At 52.8% G+C, this 15,690-nt stretch overlaps 2 protein-coding genes across 2 annotated transcripts in view; one reads left to right on the forward strand and one right to left on the reverse strand.

The window, feature by feature from the left end:
- Positions 1-3,544, forward strand: part of PRR12 (proline rich 12) — a 38,161-nt gene extending 34,617 nt beyond the window's left edge. The window contains exons 12-14 of the mRNA XM_017521056.2: positions 1,947-2,093; positions 2,208-2,303; positions 2,567-3,544. Of these exons, the coding sequence (XP_017376545.1) occupies positions 1,947-2,093; positions 2,208-2,303; positions 2,567-2,713 (390 nt within the window). The 3' untranslated portion in view covers positions 2,714-3,544. The remainder of the gene's footprint in view (positions 1-1,946; positions 2,094-2,207; positions 2,304-2,566) is intronic.
- Positions 3,545-13,252: 9,708 nt separating this feature from the next.
- The window catches only part of RRAS (RAS related), a 5,690-nt gene continuing 3,252 nt past the window's right edge, over positions 13,253-15,690 (reverse strand). Inside the window, exons 2-6 of the mRNA XM_017521057.2 lie at positions 14,991-15,078; positions 14,772-14,874; positions 14,567-14,675; positions 13,698-13,816; positions 13,253-13,624 (exon numbers count right to left, since the gene is read on the reverse strand). Coding sequence (XP_017376546.1) covers positions 13,540-13,624; positions 13,698-13,816; positions 14,567-14,675; positions 14,772-14,874; positions 14,991-15,078 — 504 coding nt within the window. The 3' untranslated portion in view covers positions 13,253-13,539. The remainder of the gene's footprint in view (positions 13,625-13,697; positions 13,817-14,566; positions 14,676-14,771; positions 14,875-14,990; positions 15,079-15,690) is intronic.

Here is a 15,690-nt window from a genome sequence, read left to right on the forward strand (position 1 = left end):
TTTTAGTAGAGACGGGGTTTCACCGTGTTGACCAGGATGGTCTCGATCTCTTGACCTCGTGATCCACCCGCCTCGGCCTCCCAAAGTGCTGGGATTACAGGCTTGAGCCACCGCGCCCGGCTATTCTTTTGTTTTTTAGCTAAAGACAGGTTCTCACTCTGTCACCTAGGCTGGAGTGCAGTGGCATGAGCTCATTGCAGCCTCCAGCTCCCTGGCTCAAGCGGTTCTCCTGCCTCAGCCTCCCAAAATGATGGATTACAGACAAGAGCCACCATGCCTGGCCCTGTGTTCCTTGTGTTGCTCATGCTGCCCTTGGCTTACAGGATCCTCCTGCCACAGGCTCAGGTCGCAGGCCACCACACCCAGCTCAAATTCTGTAGGTTTTTTTTTTTTTTTTTTTTTTTTTTTTTTTTTTTTTTTTTTTTTTTTTCCAGACAGAGTCTCGCTCTGTTGCCCAGGCTAGAGTGCAATGGTTTGATCTTGGCTTACTGCAACCTCTGCATCCCAGGTTAAAGCGATTCTCCTGCCTCAGTCTCCTGAGTAATTGGGATTACAGGGGCCCACCACCACACCTGGCTAATTTTTGTATTTTTGGTAGAGACAGAGGTTTCACCATGTTGGCCAGGCTGGTCTCAAACTCCTGACCTAGTGATCCGCCAACCCCAGCCTCCCAAAGGGATTACACTGCAGTTGGCCTCAAGTCCTGTGTTCTTGTGTCTAAGTGAGTGGTCCATGGTACAGCACTCTTGGAGTTACCCAAAAGCTTGTAGAAATGCAGAATCAACACAGGCAGCAGACAAGGAGAGGGCGGGTTGAATGGGGGCTGTTTCTCCTCCCACCCTTAAAGGAAAAGATGTAGACTCTCAGGCTGTTGCTCAGATGTACTTGATCAGAACCCACTTTTTGGTAAAATCCCTAGAGGATTCTCAAGCACATTCAAGTTTGATGAACAATGTTCTAGAACAAGAATGTCAAAAATGTGCAAGTTGGAAGGGAGGACAGGAGGGAGCAAAAAAAAAAAAATTGTGCAAATTGGCTGGATGTGGTGGCTCACACCTGTAATCCCAGCTACTTGGGAGGCTGAGGCAGAGAATTGCTTGAACCCAAGAGGCAGAGGTTGCAGTGAGCTGAAATTGCGCCACTGCACTCCAGCCTGGGCAACAGGGAGAGACTGTCTCAAAAAAGAAAAACAACTCTGGAAGAAATGAGTCTAGTCTGCAAATTCTGGGATGTATTGTTACTGGCACTGGGGATTATGGGTGAGATCGAGACATTACACTCTATTACAGCAGAGTGAATAATACCAGTATAGGATTTTAGGGGAGGTTTAAGAAATATGTGTTGTTAGTTGGGAATTAGAATTCTGGGGTAGATGGTTGGGATGGGGGGAGAATTCTGGGGTAGGCGGTTGGGATGGGGGAAGAATTCTGGGGTAGGCGGTTGGGATGGGGGGAGAATTCTGGGGTAGTCGGTTGGGATGGGGTGAGAATTCTGGGGTAGACGGTTGGGATGGGGTGAGAATTCCGGGGTAGGCGGTTGGGATGGGGTGAGAATTCTGGGGTAGTTGGTTGGGATGGGGGGAGAATTCTGGGGTTGATTGTTGGGATGGGGTGACAATTCTGGGGTAGACGGTTGGGATGGGTTGAGAATTCTGTGATAAATGGTTTGGATGGGGTGAGAATTCCTGGGTAGTTGGTTAGGAGGGGGCTCAGAATTCTTGGGTAGAATTTTGGGTGACACTGAGATTCTGAGGCGGCCCAGAAAACACAGTGTAAGCATCACTGGTGAGGCCCAACCTCCTCTGTCCTTTGAGGAGACCAAGACTCAAATTGTGTCTCCTGATCTGCAGCCTGGGGGAAACTGAGTCACAGATCTAGGACCTGGCTGTTGGGTTTGGGGTGTGTGGGTTCAGAGCAGTGTCCAGCTGACCCATCGGCTTCCTGCAGGATGCCCTGCACACGTTCCCACAGCTACAAGTGGAGCAGAGTGGGGAGGGCTCCCCGGAGGAGGGGGCTGTACGACTGCGGCCAGCGGGAGAACCCTACAACCGCAAGACACTCAGCAAGCTCAAGAGGAGCGTGGTCAGAGCCCAGGTGGGCGCTGGGGCTGGGGCTGGGACTGGGGAGTGCTGGCGGTGTGTGGGGCGGGAGGAGAGGGGCTGCCCAGCGCCACGCCGGAGGGGCTGAGGCGTCTCCACCCCTGCCCAGGAGTTCAAGGTTGAGCTGGAAAAGTCGGGATACTACACACTCTACCATTCACTCCACCACTATAAATACCACACCTTCCTGCGCTGCCGGGACCAGGTGAGCCCCACCCGCTGCCCCCACGGTCCTGGGATTCCAACCTTCGTGACCTTCTGCTGGAATCCGGGGGTCCAAGCCCAGCCCCTCCTGCCCCCGACCCAAGAGTCCAGGCTCCCAACCAAGTCCTTCCATCTTGGACTTCACAAGGCAGCCCCAGCCCTCGCTTCCCTGGGACACTGATGTCCGACACCCCGGGCCCCAGCCCCTTCCCTCCCCAGAGGCCACTGTGCCACCCTCCCCAGCGCCATGTTTGACTCCTGCAGACCCTGGCCATCGAGGGCGGCGCCGAGGACCTGGGCCAGGAGGAGGTGGTCCAGCAGTGCATGCGGAACCAGCCGTGGCTGGAGCAGCTCTTTGACTCCTTCAGCGACCTGCTGGCCCAAGCGCAGGCCCACAGCCGCTGCGGGTGACCCCAGCCCAGCCCAGCCCGTTAGGGGGGCGCCTCCTCCGCGAACCGAGAATTGGGACAGACCCATGTCCTCAGGAGCTAACCCCTGGGCTCTATCGCCGGGGAAAGGGGGTGATGGGTCAGGGTGTGTCTGTGCTGCCCCCCCGAAGGGCAGGGTTCAAAGTCCAACTCCCCCCCTCTCCCGAGCCCCCTCCACTCCCTCCCCATTCCTCTCACTGTTCGGTGTACAGAGAAATTATTTATATATATGTATAAATGTCTATTTAGTAACGGTTTCCCTCTCCCCTTGCCCCGACCCCCCCTCCACAGCCACAGCCCCGCCCCCTCCACCTTGTACATAATGTATAGGAAAAGTCTATGTATGGTTGGGGGGGTGGGGTGGCTTCAGAGAGCTGGGGGACCCCTTCCCCCCAAGTCCCCCCTGCAGGCCAAGATCTTTGCTAAAGGCCATTCCTTCCCCAAGGCGTTCAGCGTCAGGTGGGAGGGGACACGCATCTTGTTAATTATTTTTAATCTTATTTATTGTACATACTGGGGGCAGGGGGCTGGGGAGGTGGAGGGGGGAGAAGGGTCCCCTCTCTCTGCCCCTCCCACTCCTTTTCTACGGCGATTTGTCTGTGTCTGGCCCCCACCCGCTGCCCCCCCATTGTCGTCTGGATGTGGTTCTATTTTTTATCGGTCTCCTTCCCCCCCTCCCCTTTCTCCCCCCGCCCCCCGCCCCCCGTTCGCACCACCCTTTGTCTCTTGCTCTTTCTTGGGCTTCTGTACAACTCAACTTGTATACACTGTGTACACACAACCAGCCAAACGAAACCCAACGGCAAACACTTTACCGGCAGGCTGGAGTGCCTCTGTCCTGCGGCGCTGGGGTGGGTGACAGTGGTGGCGGGGCAGAGGGTCTGGAACGGGACTTTCCTAGAGCCCCGGGCAGTGGGGGGCCTGAGGCTGGTGTATGTTTGGTGTCCCCACACGGCAAAGTATCCCATCCCGAAATTTAATGACTTCAGACAGCAAACACTTATCATTGGGGGGTTTCTTTTTGTTTTTGAGATGGAGTCTTGCTCTGTTGCCCAGGCTGAAATGCAATGGCGAGGTATCAGCCCACTGAAATTTCTGCCTCCCAGGTTCAAGCGATGCTCCTGCCTCAGTTCTCCCGAGTAGCTGGGATTACAGGCACCCACTACCACGCCTGGCGAATTTTTGTATTTTTTTTTTAATTCTTCCCCCGCCCCCGATTTTCATATTTTCAGTAGAGACGCGGTTTCATCGTGTTGGCCAGGATGGTCTCAATCTCTTGACCTCATGATCCACCCGCCTTGACCTCCGAAAGTGCCGGGATTACAGGCATGAGCCACCTTGCTCGGCCCATTGTGGGGTATTCTTTTTGTTTTGTTTTGTTTTTTGTTTTTTGTGTTTTTTTTTTGAGACGGAGTTTCACTCTTGTTACCCAGGCTGGAGTGCAATGGCGCGATCTCGGCTCACCGCAACCTCCGCCTCCTGGGTTCAGGCAATTCTCCTGCCTCAGCCTCCTGAGTAGCTCGGATTACAGGCACGCGCCACCATGCCCAGCTAATTTTTTTGTATTTTTAGTAGAGACGGGGTTTCACCGTGTTGACCAGGATGGTCTCGATCTCTTGACCTCGTGATCCACCCGCCTCGGCCTCCCAAAGTGCTGGGATTACAGGCTTGAGCCACCGCGCCCGGCTATTCTTTTGTTTTTTAGCTAAAGACAGGTTCTCACTCTGTCACCTAGGCTGGAGTGCAGTGGCATGAGCTCATTGCAGCCTCCAGCTCCCTGGCTCAAGCGGTTCTCCTGCCTCAGCCTCCCAAAATGATGGATTACAGACAAGAGCCACCATGCCTGGCCCTGTGTTCCTTGTGTTGCTCATGCTGCCCTTGGCTTACAGGATCCTCCTGCCACAGGCTCAGGTCGCAGGCCACCACACCCAGCTCAAATTCTGTAGGTTTTTTTTTTTTTTTTTTTTTTTTTTTTTTTTTTTTTTTTTTTTTTTTTCCAGACAGAGTCTCGCTCTGTTGCCCAGGCTAGAGTGCAATGGTTTGATCTTGGCTTACTGCAACCTCTGCATCCCAGGTTAAAGCGATTCTCCTGCCTCAGTCTCCTGAGTAATTGGGATTACAGGGGCCCACCACCACACCTGGCTAATTTTTGTATTTTTGGTAGAGACAGAGGTTTCACCATGTTGGCCAGGCTGGTCTCAAACTCCTGACCTAGTGATCCGCCAACCCCAGCCTCCCAAAGGGATTACACTGCAGTTGGCCTCAAGTCCTGTGTTCTTGTGTCTAAGTGAGTGGTCCATGGTACAGCACTCTTGGAGTTACCCAAAAGCTTGTAGAAATGCAGAATCAACACAGGCAGCAGACAAGGAGAGGGCGGGTTGAATGGGGGCTGTTTCTCCTCCCACCCTTAAAGGAAAAGATGTAGACTCTCAGGCTGTTGCTCAGATGTACTTGATCAGAACCCACTTTTTGGTAAAATCCCTAGAGGATTCTCAAGCACATTCAAGTTTGATGAACAATGTTCTAGAACAAGAATGTCAAAAATGTGCAAGTTGGAAGGGAGGACAGGAGGGAGCAAAAAAAAAAAAATTGTGCAAATTGGCTGGATGTGGTGGCTCACACCTGTAATCCCAGCACTGTGGGAGGCCAAGGCGGGTGGATCACTTCAGGTGAGGAGTTCGATACCAGCCTGGCAAAACCCTATGTCTCTTTTTTTTGGAGATGGACTCTGTTGCCCAGGCTGGAGTTTTTTATTTTGTTTATTTTATTTATTTATTTATTTATTTATTTTTTGAGACAGACTCTTGCTCTGTTGCCCAGGCTAGATTGCGGTGGTATGATGTTGGCTCACTGCAATCTCTGCCTTCTGGGTTCAAGGGATTCTCCTGCCTCAGCCTCCTGAGTAGCTGGGATTACAGATGTGCACCACCATGCTCGGCTAATTTTTGTGTTTTTAGTAGAGACTAGGTTTCACTATGTTGGTCAGGCTGGTCTCAAACTCCTGACCTTGTGATCTGCCTGCCTCAGCCTCCCAGAATCCTAGGATTACAGGCGTGGTGGCTTTGCCTGTAATCCTAGCTACTTGGGAGGCTGAGGCAGGAGATTCGCTTGAACCCAGGAAGCGGAGGTTGCAGTGAGCCAAGTCACTGCAGTCTGGGTGACAGAGAGAGACTCTGTCTCAAAGATAAATAGGTTGGGTGCTGTGGCTCTCACCTGTAGTCAGGAGTTTGAGACCATTTTGGCCAACATGGAGAAAAACCCCTCTTATACTAAAAATACAAAAAAATTAGCCAGGCATGATGGTGGGTGCCTGTAATCCCAGCTACTGGGGAGGCTGAGGCAGGAGAATCGCTTGAATTCAGTAGGCAAAGTTTGCAGTGAGGCGAGGTCACGCCACTGGACTCCAACCTAGGTGACAGAGCAAAACTCCGTCTCAAAAAAAAAAAAAGAACCCATGAACTTTGTGCAGTTATTAAGACGACTGAGTATGGACCATTATTGTTCTCGAACTGTGGCCTGTAGCATGTGGGATGCAGCCTTTGATGGGGAGCCACACAAGGTCCTGGACTAGGCTGTCAATTTGAGGCCAAATGCCAGGTCCAGTGGCTCATGCCTGTAATCCCGGCACTCTGGGAGGCCAAGGCAGGGGGATTTCTTGAGTCCAGCCTGAGTAACATGGCGAGACCCTCGTGTCTACAAAAAAAAAGTAAAAATGGAGGCTAAAGGATTGGCATTGTACCAGGTCAGAGTTCCAGGATGGAAAATGGGTGGAGTGTTCTTTTTTTTGAGACAGAGTCTTGGTTTGTCACCAGGCTGGAGTGCAGTGGCACGATCTCAGCTTACTGCAACCTCCGCCTCCCGGGTTCAAGCTATTCCGCCTCAGCCTCCTGAGTAGCTGGGACTACAGGCACGCTCCACCATGCCCAGCTAATTTTTGTATTTTTGGTAGAGACGGGGATTCACCATGTTGGCCATGATGGTCTCGATCTCTTTACCTCATGATCTGCCTACCTCAGCCTCCCAAAGTGCTGGGATTTCAGGCGTGAGCCACTGTGCCTGGCTGTTCTTTTTTTTTTTTTTTTTTTTTTTTTTTTTTTTGTTGATACTGAGTCTCACTTTGTTACCCAAGCTTGAGTGCAGTGGTGTGATCTCAGCTCACTGCAACCTCCACCTCCCGGGTTCAAGCAATTCTCCTGCCTCAGCTTCCCAAGTAGCTAGGATTACAGGCATGTGCCACCACACCGAGTTAATTTTTGCATTTTTAGTAGAGACAGGTTTCACCATGTTAGCCAGGCTGGTCTCTTAACTCCTGACTTCAGTTGATCTGCCCACCTCAGCTTCCCAAAGTGCTGGGATTGGTTACAGGTGCGAGCCACTGCATTTGGCCTGCAGTGGCATGTTCTGAGCATAGTCAGTGAGGTCAGGATTCATCCCTTTAGGGACAGAATTATCTTGTGATTGGCCTTTCGAATGCAGCTGCACAACTTAGAATCCCAGTTGCAGTACTAACCAGGCATGTTGGGTAATATCCCATCTTTATCTTTGTTATCTGTTAAATGGGCTTTTGTCAAAATAAAGGAAACAACCAGTTTGGAGCACCTGGCCTGCAGCTCCTGTGACCAGTAGCAGGAGATCTAGAGAAGCTTGCAGAGATCCATGACATGATAGAAAAGGAAGGGAGAGACAGATGGATAAAGATGGGGACATCAGTCGAGCATGGTGGCTTACACCTGTAATCTCGGCACTTTGGATCACCTGAGGTCAGGAGTTCGAGACCAGCCTGGCCGACATGGTGAAACCCCACCTCTACTAAAAATACAAAAATTAGCCAGGCATGCTGACAGGCGCCTATAATCCCAGCTACTTGGGATGCTGAGGCAGGAGAATCGCTGGAACCCAGGAGGCAAGAGGTTGCAGTGAGCCAAGATGGTGCCGTTGTACTCTAGTCTGAGTGGCAAAATGAGATTGCATCTTGGGGGAAAAAAGGCCAGGCGAGGTGGCTCATGCCTGTAATCCCAGCCCTTTGGGAGGCCGTGGCGGGCGGGTCACAAGGTCAGGAGTTTGAGACCAGCCTGGCCAATGTGGTGAAATCCTGTCTCTACTAAAAAATTAGCTGGGCATGGTGGTGTGTGCCTGTAATCCCAGCTACTTGGAAGGCTGAGGCAGGAGAACCACTTGAACCCAGGACGCGGAGGTTGCAGTGAGCAGAGATCGCGCCATTGCACTCCAGCCTGGGTGATAGAGCAAGACTGTGTCTCAAAAAAAAAAAAAAAAGAAGGGGACATAAAAACCTGGAGAGCTTTAGAATTGTTAGGGCCTGTCAGAGCTTGGGGGAGAGGAGGGGCTGAATATGTAATTTCTGGCACGAACACGTGCCTAGGGAGATGCCAGCCTTTTCGCCATTGTCTGTTGATCTTTGGGACGCTGGTGGCTGTGAACCTTCCAAAAACGGTCTGCCAATTGTCCGGAGTGTTTGGGAGCACGAGGTAACTACTGTCACCTTCTCAAAATGCATCTTGGTCCTGCAGGAAGCAGGGTGCCCTGACCAAGAACTGTTTGCCCCAATGGGCAGTGCAGACAAGACTGGCAGGGGGCGTGTGGATGGTGAGATCTGGGAAAAGAGATGTTGGCACAGGAATCTTTCCCGTTGAGGGCTCAGTACCCACAGCTGGGGCTTAGGTGGAAGTGTCAGAGCTCGTTTGGAAACTGATGGAAACGTTGCCCACCCTCTTGCCCCGTTGCTCCCCATCAAACAGGGGTGCACCTCCGGTGTGCAGAGGTTCCTAGGGAGGAGAGAGCCAAGATGTGACACAGTACATCCAAGCCCCAGTTTTTCCCAGGGCGGGTTGAGAACAGGCCAAAGATTCTGTGGCAATAGAACCCGGAAAGGGATATTTAGCTAATCAGTGGGTTTTTTTGTTTGTTTGTTTTGTTTGGTTTTGAGACAGAGTTTTGCTCTTGTTGCCCAGGCTGAAGTGCAATGGCTCGATCTCAGCTGACTGCAACCTCCATCTCCCTGGTTCAAGTGATTCCCCTGCCTCAGCCTCCTGAGTAGCTGGGATTACAGGCACGCACCACTACACCCGGCTAATTTTTGTATTTCCAGTAGAGACGGTTTCGCCACGTCGGCCAGGCTGTTCTGGAACTCCCGACCTCCAGTGATCTGCCTGCCTTGACCTCCCAAAGTGCTGGGATTACAGGGGTGAGCCACCACGCCCGGCCTACTAATCAGTGTTCTCATCTAGGATACAGAGGGACATTCGTGGTTCTGAGGCAGAATGGAGAACCGTGGGCCACAGTCCTTGATGGTGAGCACTTAGTACATGCCAGGATCATTCCTCCTCTGCGATCGGCTCCGTTCGCCTCGTGCCCACCCTGTGAAGTAGCTTTGTGTTTGCCCCCATTTTACAGATGAGACTGAGGTGGCAGAGTTGGATTTGAATCCAGGCAGCCTGGCACCAGGAGCCTTGCAAAGGCCATGCTCCACCTGAGGACCAGGAAGCAGGTTCCAGGATGGGTGCAAGTAGAGCATTCAGGGATCAGGGACCCAGGGTTGGGGAGCAGATGGTTGATGGCTGACAGGTGTCAGGTGGAGCCAAAGGTCAGGGCATGGGAACATCTCAGTTGAGGTTTTTAGCTTGGTGTGTTGGGTAGGTTTGGGGCTTTAAACATGGCCAGTCATGGCTGGGTGCAGTGGCTCACACCTGTAATCCCAGCACTTTGGGAGGCCAAGGTGGGTGGATCATCTGAGGTCAGGAGTTTGAGACCAGCCTGGCTAACATGATGAAACCCCGTTTCTATTAAAAATTTTAAGGCCGGGCGCAGTGGCTCAAGCCTGTAATCCCAGCACTGTGGGAGGCCGAGGCGGGTGGATCACGAGGTCAAGAGATCGAGACCATCCTAGTCAACATGGTGAAACCCCGTCTCTACTAAAAATACAAAAAATTAGCTGGGCATGGTGGCGCGTGCCTATAATCCCAGCGACTCAGGAGGCTGGGGCAGGAGAATTGCCTGAACCCGGGAGGCGGAGGTTACGGTGAGCCGAGATCGCGCCATTGCACTCCAGCCTGGGTAACAAGAGCAAAACTCCGTCTCAAAAAAAAAAAAAAAAAATTTTTTTTTAAAGCCTGGCGTGGTGGCGGGCACCTGTAATCCCAGCTACTCAAGAGGATGAGAGGCAGGAGAATCTCTTAAACCCGGGAGGTGGAGGTAGCAGTGAGCCAAGATCTTGCCATTGCACTCCAGCTTGGGCAACAAGAGTGAAACTACGTCTTAGGAAAAAGAAAAGAGATGGCCAGTCACACAGGCTTGCAGGGTGGGTAGATGGTGATCTCCAGTTGGCTCCAGCCTTTCAGAGTAGGAAGTAGTGGGCAGGACGCCCCTCACTCCCACCAGAGCGTAGGTTGGATGTGGGAGAGTTTAAGTGTTCCCAGGCTGGGCGTGGCGGCTCACATCTGTAATCCCAGAGCTTTGGGAGGCCGAGGCAGGAGGGTTGCATAAAGGGAGGAGTTCAAGACCAGCTGGGGCAACATAGCAATACCCCATCTCTACAATAAACTGAAAAATTTGTCAGGTGTGGTGGCTTGTGTCTGTAATCCCAACACTTTGGGAGGCTGAGGTGGGCAGATCACGAGATCAGGTGTTTAAGACCAGGCTGGCCAATATGGTGAAACCTCATCTCTACTTAAAATACAAAAGCTTAGCTGGGTGTGGTATTATGCGCCTCTAGTCCCAGCTACTCGATAAGATGGGGCAGGAGAATTGGGCCGGGCCCAGTGGCTTACGCCTGTAATCCCAGCACTTTGGAAGGCTAAGGCGGGTGGATACCGAGGTTAGCAGTTCAAGACCAGCCTGGCCAAGATGATGAAACCCCATCTCTACTAAAAATACAAAAAATTAGCCAGGCGTGGTGGCACACACTTGTAATCCCCGCTGCTCGGAAGGCTGAGGCAGAGAGAATTGCTAAAACCCAGGAGGCATAGATTGCAGTGAGCCAGGATCACAGCCGTTGTACTCCAGCCTGGTCAACAGAGTGAGACTCCATCTCAAAAAAAAAAAAAAAATACAAAATGAAAAATTAGCCAGGCGTGGTGGTGTGTGCTCATAGTCCCAGCTACTTGGCAGGCTGAGGCAGGAGGATTTATTGAGCCCAGGAGGTTAAGGCTGCAATGAGTTCTGATCATGCTACTGCACTCCAGCCTGGGCAATAGAGCAAAACCCTGTCTCAAATAAAATGGGCCGGGCCAAGCGCCGGGGCTCATGCCTGTGATGCCAGCATTTTGGGACGCTGACGCAGGCAGATCACCTGAGGTCAGGAGTTCAAGACCAGCCTGACCAATATGATGAAACCCTGTCTCTACTATAAATACAAAAATTAGCCAGGTATGGTGGCAGGTGCCTGTAATCCCAGCTACTTGGGAGGCTGAGGCAGGAGAACCGCTCGAACCCGGGAGGCAGAGGTTGCAGTGAGCTGAGATCTCGCCATTGTACTCCAGCCTGGGCAACAGAGCAAGACTCCATCTCTAAATAAATAAATAAATGAAATGTAAAAAACGAAGTGTTCCCAGGACAGAGATGGGCTTTGGGCTTCCAGACTGAAGTGTGTCATCCACTTTCCCATTGTGGCCTTAAGACACCCAACTCTTCTGCTCCTCCCAGGACAGAATAGGGGCGTTGGATGGCAGATGTCTACACTGGCCCCAAGTTGCATTCAGCGTTTAGATTCAGATGTCAGTGCCACTGGGGAACTCTCTGGAACTGAGGACTAGCCAGATGGCTGCTTAGACACCATTCCACCCACCTGTCCCTTTTCCCTCCTCCAGCCAAAGCCCCTTCTCAATATACATTGGAGGTGGGAGCGGGCCAGGCAGGATTTGTAACAGTGGCTGCCTGTCTCTGTTTGTGTAGACAGGGTCTAGCTCTTGCCCAGGCTGGTCTCAGACTCCTGGCCTCAAGTGATCCACCCACCTCCGTCTCCCGAAGTACTGGGCTTACATGCGTCAGCCACCACGCCCAGCTGAGTTGCTTCCTGTCTCCAGCGTGCTGGAACACTCTAGAAAGCACTATCCAATAGGCCACTCAGCAAAGACAAGAATGTTGTCTGTTTGTCCTATCTATTAAGATGGCCACTAGAGGCCGGGTGCGGTGGCTCACACCTGTAATCTCAGCACTTCGGGAGGCTAAGGCGGGCAGATCACTTAAGGCCAGGAGTTAGAGACCAGTCTGGCCAACATGGTGAAACCCTGTCTCTACCAAAAATACAAATATTAGCCAGGCATGGTGGTGGGCGCCTGTAGTCCCAGCTACTCGGGAGGCTGAGGCACGAGAATTGCTTGTGCCCAGGAAACAGGTTGCAGTGAGTGGAGATCCTGCCACAATTCTTCCAGCCTGGACAACAGAGCAAAACTCTGTCTCCAAAAAAAAAAAAAGCCAGTAGCCACATCACAACTGAGCTCTTGAAATGTTGATGTGACTGAGGAACTGAGTTTTAAGTTTTTTAATTTATTTTTTTGAGACAGTCTTGCTGTCACCCAGGCTGGAGTGCAGCGGCATGATCTTGGCTCACTGCAGTTTCTATCCCCAAGACTCAAGTGATCCTCCTGCCTCAGCCTCCCGAGTAGCTGGGACTATAGGCACCTGCCACCACACCCAGCTCGTTTTTGTATTTTTAGTAGAGATAGGATCTCATTTTGTTGCCCGGGCTGGTTCTTGAACTCCGAGCTCAAGTGATCCACCCACCTGGGCCTCCCAAAATGCTAGGATTCCAGGCATAAACCACTGCACCCAGCCAAATTTTATTTAATTTAAATAGCCATATGTAGATTCTGCCTACTATATTAAAGAACACATTATTATTTTTTTCTTGAAATGAAGTCTTGCTCTGTTGCCCAGGCTGGAGTGCAGTGTTGTGATCTTGGCTCCTGCCTCAGCCTTTCAAGTAGCTGGGACTACAGGCATGCACCAGCATGCCTGGTTAATTTTTGTGTTTGTAGTAGAGACAAGGTTTCACCATGTTGGTGAGGCTGGTCTCAAACTCCTGATCTTGTGATCCACCCACCTTGGCCTCCCAAAGTGCTGGGATTACAGGAGCGGACCACCATGCACATTCTATAACTTTGCAGGAAAAAAAAATTCCTTTATCAGACATTCAAAGTTTATCCTAAGAAAATACCCTCAAAAACAGAAAAGGGTAGACTCGCCCTGTTAATAGGGAAGTAGGGGTCCAAGCACTTGGTTCTGCTTTTAAAATTCTCCTTGTCCTTCCCAAGCGATGGGTTCTAGATCTGAGGGTTGTAGGTGGAGGGAGGCTTTATAACAGGTGTGCCCCGAATTCAATTACCTCCCCAGACCTCATTCCCCCACCCTTTTTTAAAAAAAAGAGATTGGGTTCTCGCTATGCTGCCCAGGCTGGTCTAAAACTCCTGAACTCCAGCAGTCCTCCCATTTCGGCCTCCCAAAGCGCTGGGATTACAGGAGTGAGCCACAGTGCCTGACCCTCATTACCTTTTTAGAAAGCAACCCCTGACTTTGGCAGTGACATTTATTTTTCTGTGGGAGGGGAGTTATATACAGCAGTGACCGGGAGCCCCTCACCCCCACCAGGTTTAGGTGGAGACAGGCAGCATTGGCAGAAGGCACACAGTGGCAGTAGCCCAGAAGAGGCCAGGAGAAGTAAGGGTGGGGTGCGTGATGTGTCCTGGGCGACCCAGATGAGGAAACTGAGGCTCAGTAAGGGCCTCGGGCCACACAGCAAGGTGCGAAGGCAGCTGGTCCCAAGAGCTTGTGCCTGTTGCTTCTCTCTTGCCTGGGCTACAGGAGGACGCAGGGGCAGCCGCCGCCCTTCTTCCTGGGGGCACTGGGAGGGGTAGGTGGAAGCTCTTGTTCCTGGTATTTCCTGTGGGAAAAGGCCAGTGAGTTTGGAGTGGAAGGGCTGGGGACAAGGACGACGGGAAGGGGACGAGGCTCACCGGACAGCCCGCACCAGCTGCTCAAAAGCCTCGTCCACGTTGAGACGAAGCTTGGCCGAGGCCTCAAAGTAGGGCACGTGGTGGGAGGCGCCAAAGGTAGATGCTTCCGATCGGGGGACCTGGGGGTGCGGGGGAAGGACATGGGGGTCAGGTCCCTGCACTCAGGGTGACTGCAGCTGGAGACAGACAGGCAGGCTGGATTCTCTAGGGGAGGTGAACCACTGTGAGAACTCAAAGAGGAAGAGCTCCTGAGAGATCCTGGAGGGAGATCCGCAGGCGCTTGGTGTCCTCTAAGTGAGGGATGGGGGCGGGCTTCGTGGCTTGCCCTTTGTGCCTTAGATAACCAGGAGTGGCAGAGAAGTCAGGGTGTTCCCGGCAGAGACCAGTGGAGACCCAAAGGCTGGAAATCCCCAAAGCCTTCGCCAAATGGATTAGTTCTGTGTGGAAATCACTGTTGTGGGGGAAGTGGTGGGAGCAGGGACAGGAGGGGTGCAACTGTGCGGGCCATTAGCAGCCAGGGAGGAACTGAGGAGCCATGGAGGGGGCCGGCCGTGGGCAGGGGAGGTGCTGGGGCTGGTGGGAGGAACTCGAGGATGGAGGATGGGGCAAAGTGGGCTGGCAGATGTGGGGCTGAATGGCCTTTGTTCCATCCAGCAGCCTCTCCTGAGGACAGTGGTGTGCTAGGCCCTCTGCTTGGTGATGCTGGGGACCCCAAAGGTCTGGTTTGGGTGTAACCCATCTAGGTGAGCCCTGTGACAGTGGCAGTCAAAGGACCGCAGGAACAGAGGAGGATGCAGATGGGGTACAGGTGCAGCGGAAGGAGGCTCCCATGCTAAGATGGGGTCCCCACAAAGAGGGGTGTCCTGAACCTGGCGCTGTGCCTCCAGATCTGCCTTGTTCCCGACCAGCACGATGGGGAAGTCGTCCCGGTCCTTGACCCGGAGAATTTGTGTGAAGAGCTTGCCCACCTCGTTGAAACTGCAAGTGAAGCCGGAGGCAAGAGGTCCAGCCAGCTGCGGAGCCCAGGTCCTCCCCCGACCCCCCCGCTGCTCCGCCTCCAGCCACCCCTGTCACCTCTGCCGGTCGTTGATGGCAAACACCAGCAGGAAGCCGTGGCCAGCACGCATGTACTGCTCTCTCATGGCCCCGAACTCCTCCTGGCCCGCGGTGTCCAGGACTGCAGAGACAGGGAGGGGGGCCATCGTGGGGACCAGTCTCCCCCTAGTAGCCCCCAAGAGCCCTCAGCCCCCGATGGCACTACCCCCATCCATCATCCATCCCCTGCGGCCTCACTGTCCAGCCGGGCCGGGACGCCATCCACAGTGCAGATCTTCGTGTAGGAGTCTTCAATAGTGGGGTCGTAGTCAGACACGAAGTAGGACTGGCAGGGTAGGGAGAGGAAAGTTACTACAGGGCCCCAGCAGGCAGGACAGGGAGGACGGACCCCTGCCCCTGGCTGCCTCTCTAAGACTCTGTCCCTCTCTCCAAGTGTCTGTCCCCATTGCTGGGTCTCTGAACCCTCTGCCTCTTTATTTCCCCCTTTCTGGGTCTCTGTCACCTTCTCTTTGGGTATATGCTCCCCTGCCCCACTCTCCCCACTCCCCCGCCCCTCACACTAGTCTTCTTCTCTCTGAGTCACTCCTGGTTCTCTTTCCAGTATAAGGTACATGTCCCACATTGTGATTACATCCTAGCTGTGTGACATTGAACAAATCACTTCCCCTCTCTGAGCCTGTTTCCTCATTTGAAAAAGGAGGCTAACAGCCAGGCATGGTGGCTCACACCTGTAATTCCAGCACTTTGGGAGGCCAAGGCCGGTGGCTCATGAGGTCAGGAGTTCAAGACCAGCCTGACCAAAATGGTGAAACCCGTCTCTACTAAAAAATACAAAAATTGGCCGGGTGTGGTGGCTCACGCCTGTAATCCAAGCACTTTGGAGGCCAAGGTGGGCGGATCACCTGAGGTCGGGAGTTCAAGACCAGCCTGACCAACA

Source organism: Cebus imitator, unplaced genomic scaffold (assembly GCF_001604975.1).
Source record: "Cebus imitator isolate Cc_AM_T3 unplaced genomic scaffold, Cebus_imitator-1.0 Scaffold948, whole genome shotgun sequence".
NCBI lineage: Eukaryota > Metazoa > Chordata > Mammalia > Primates > Cebidae > Cebus > Cebus imitator.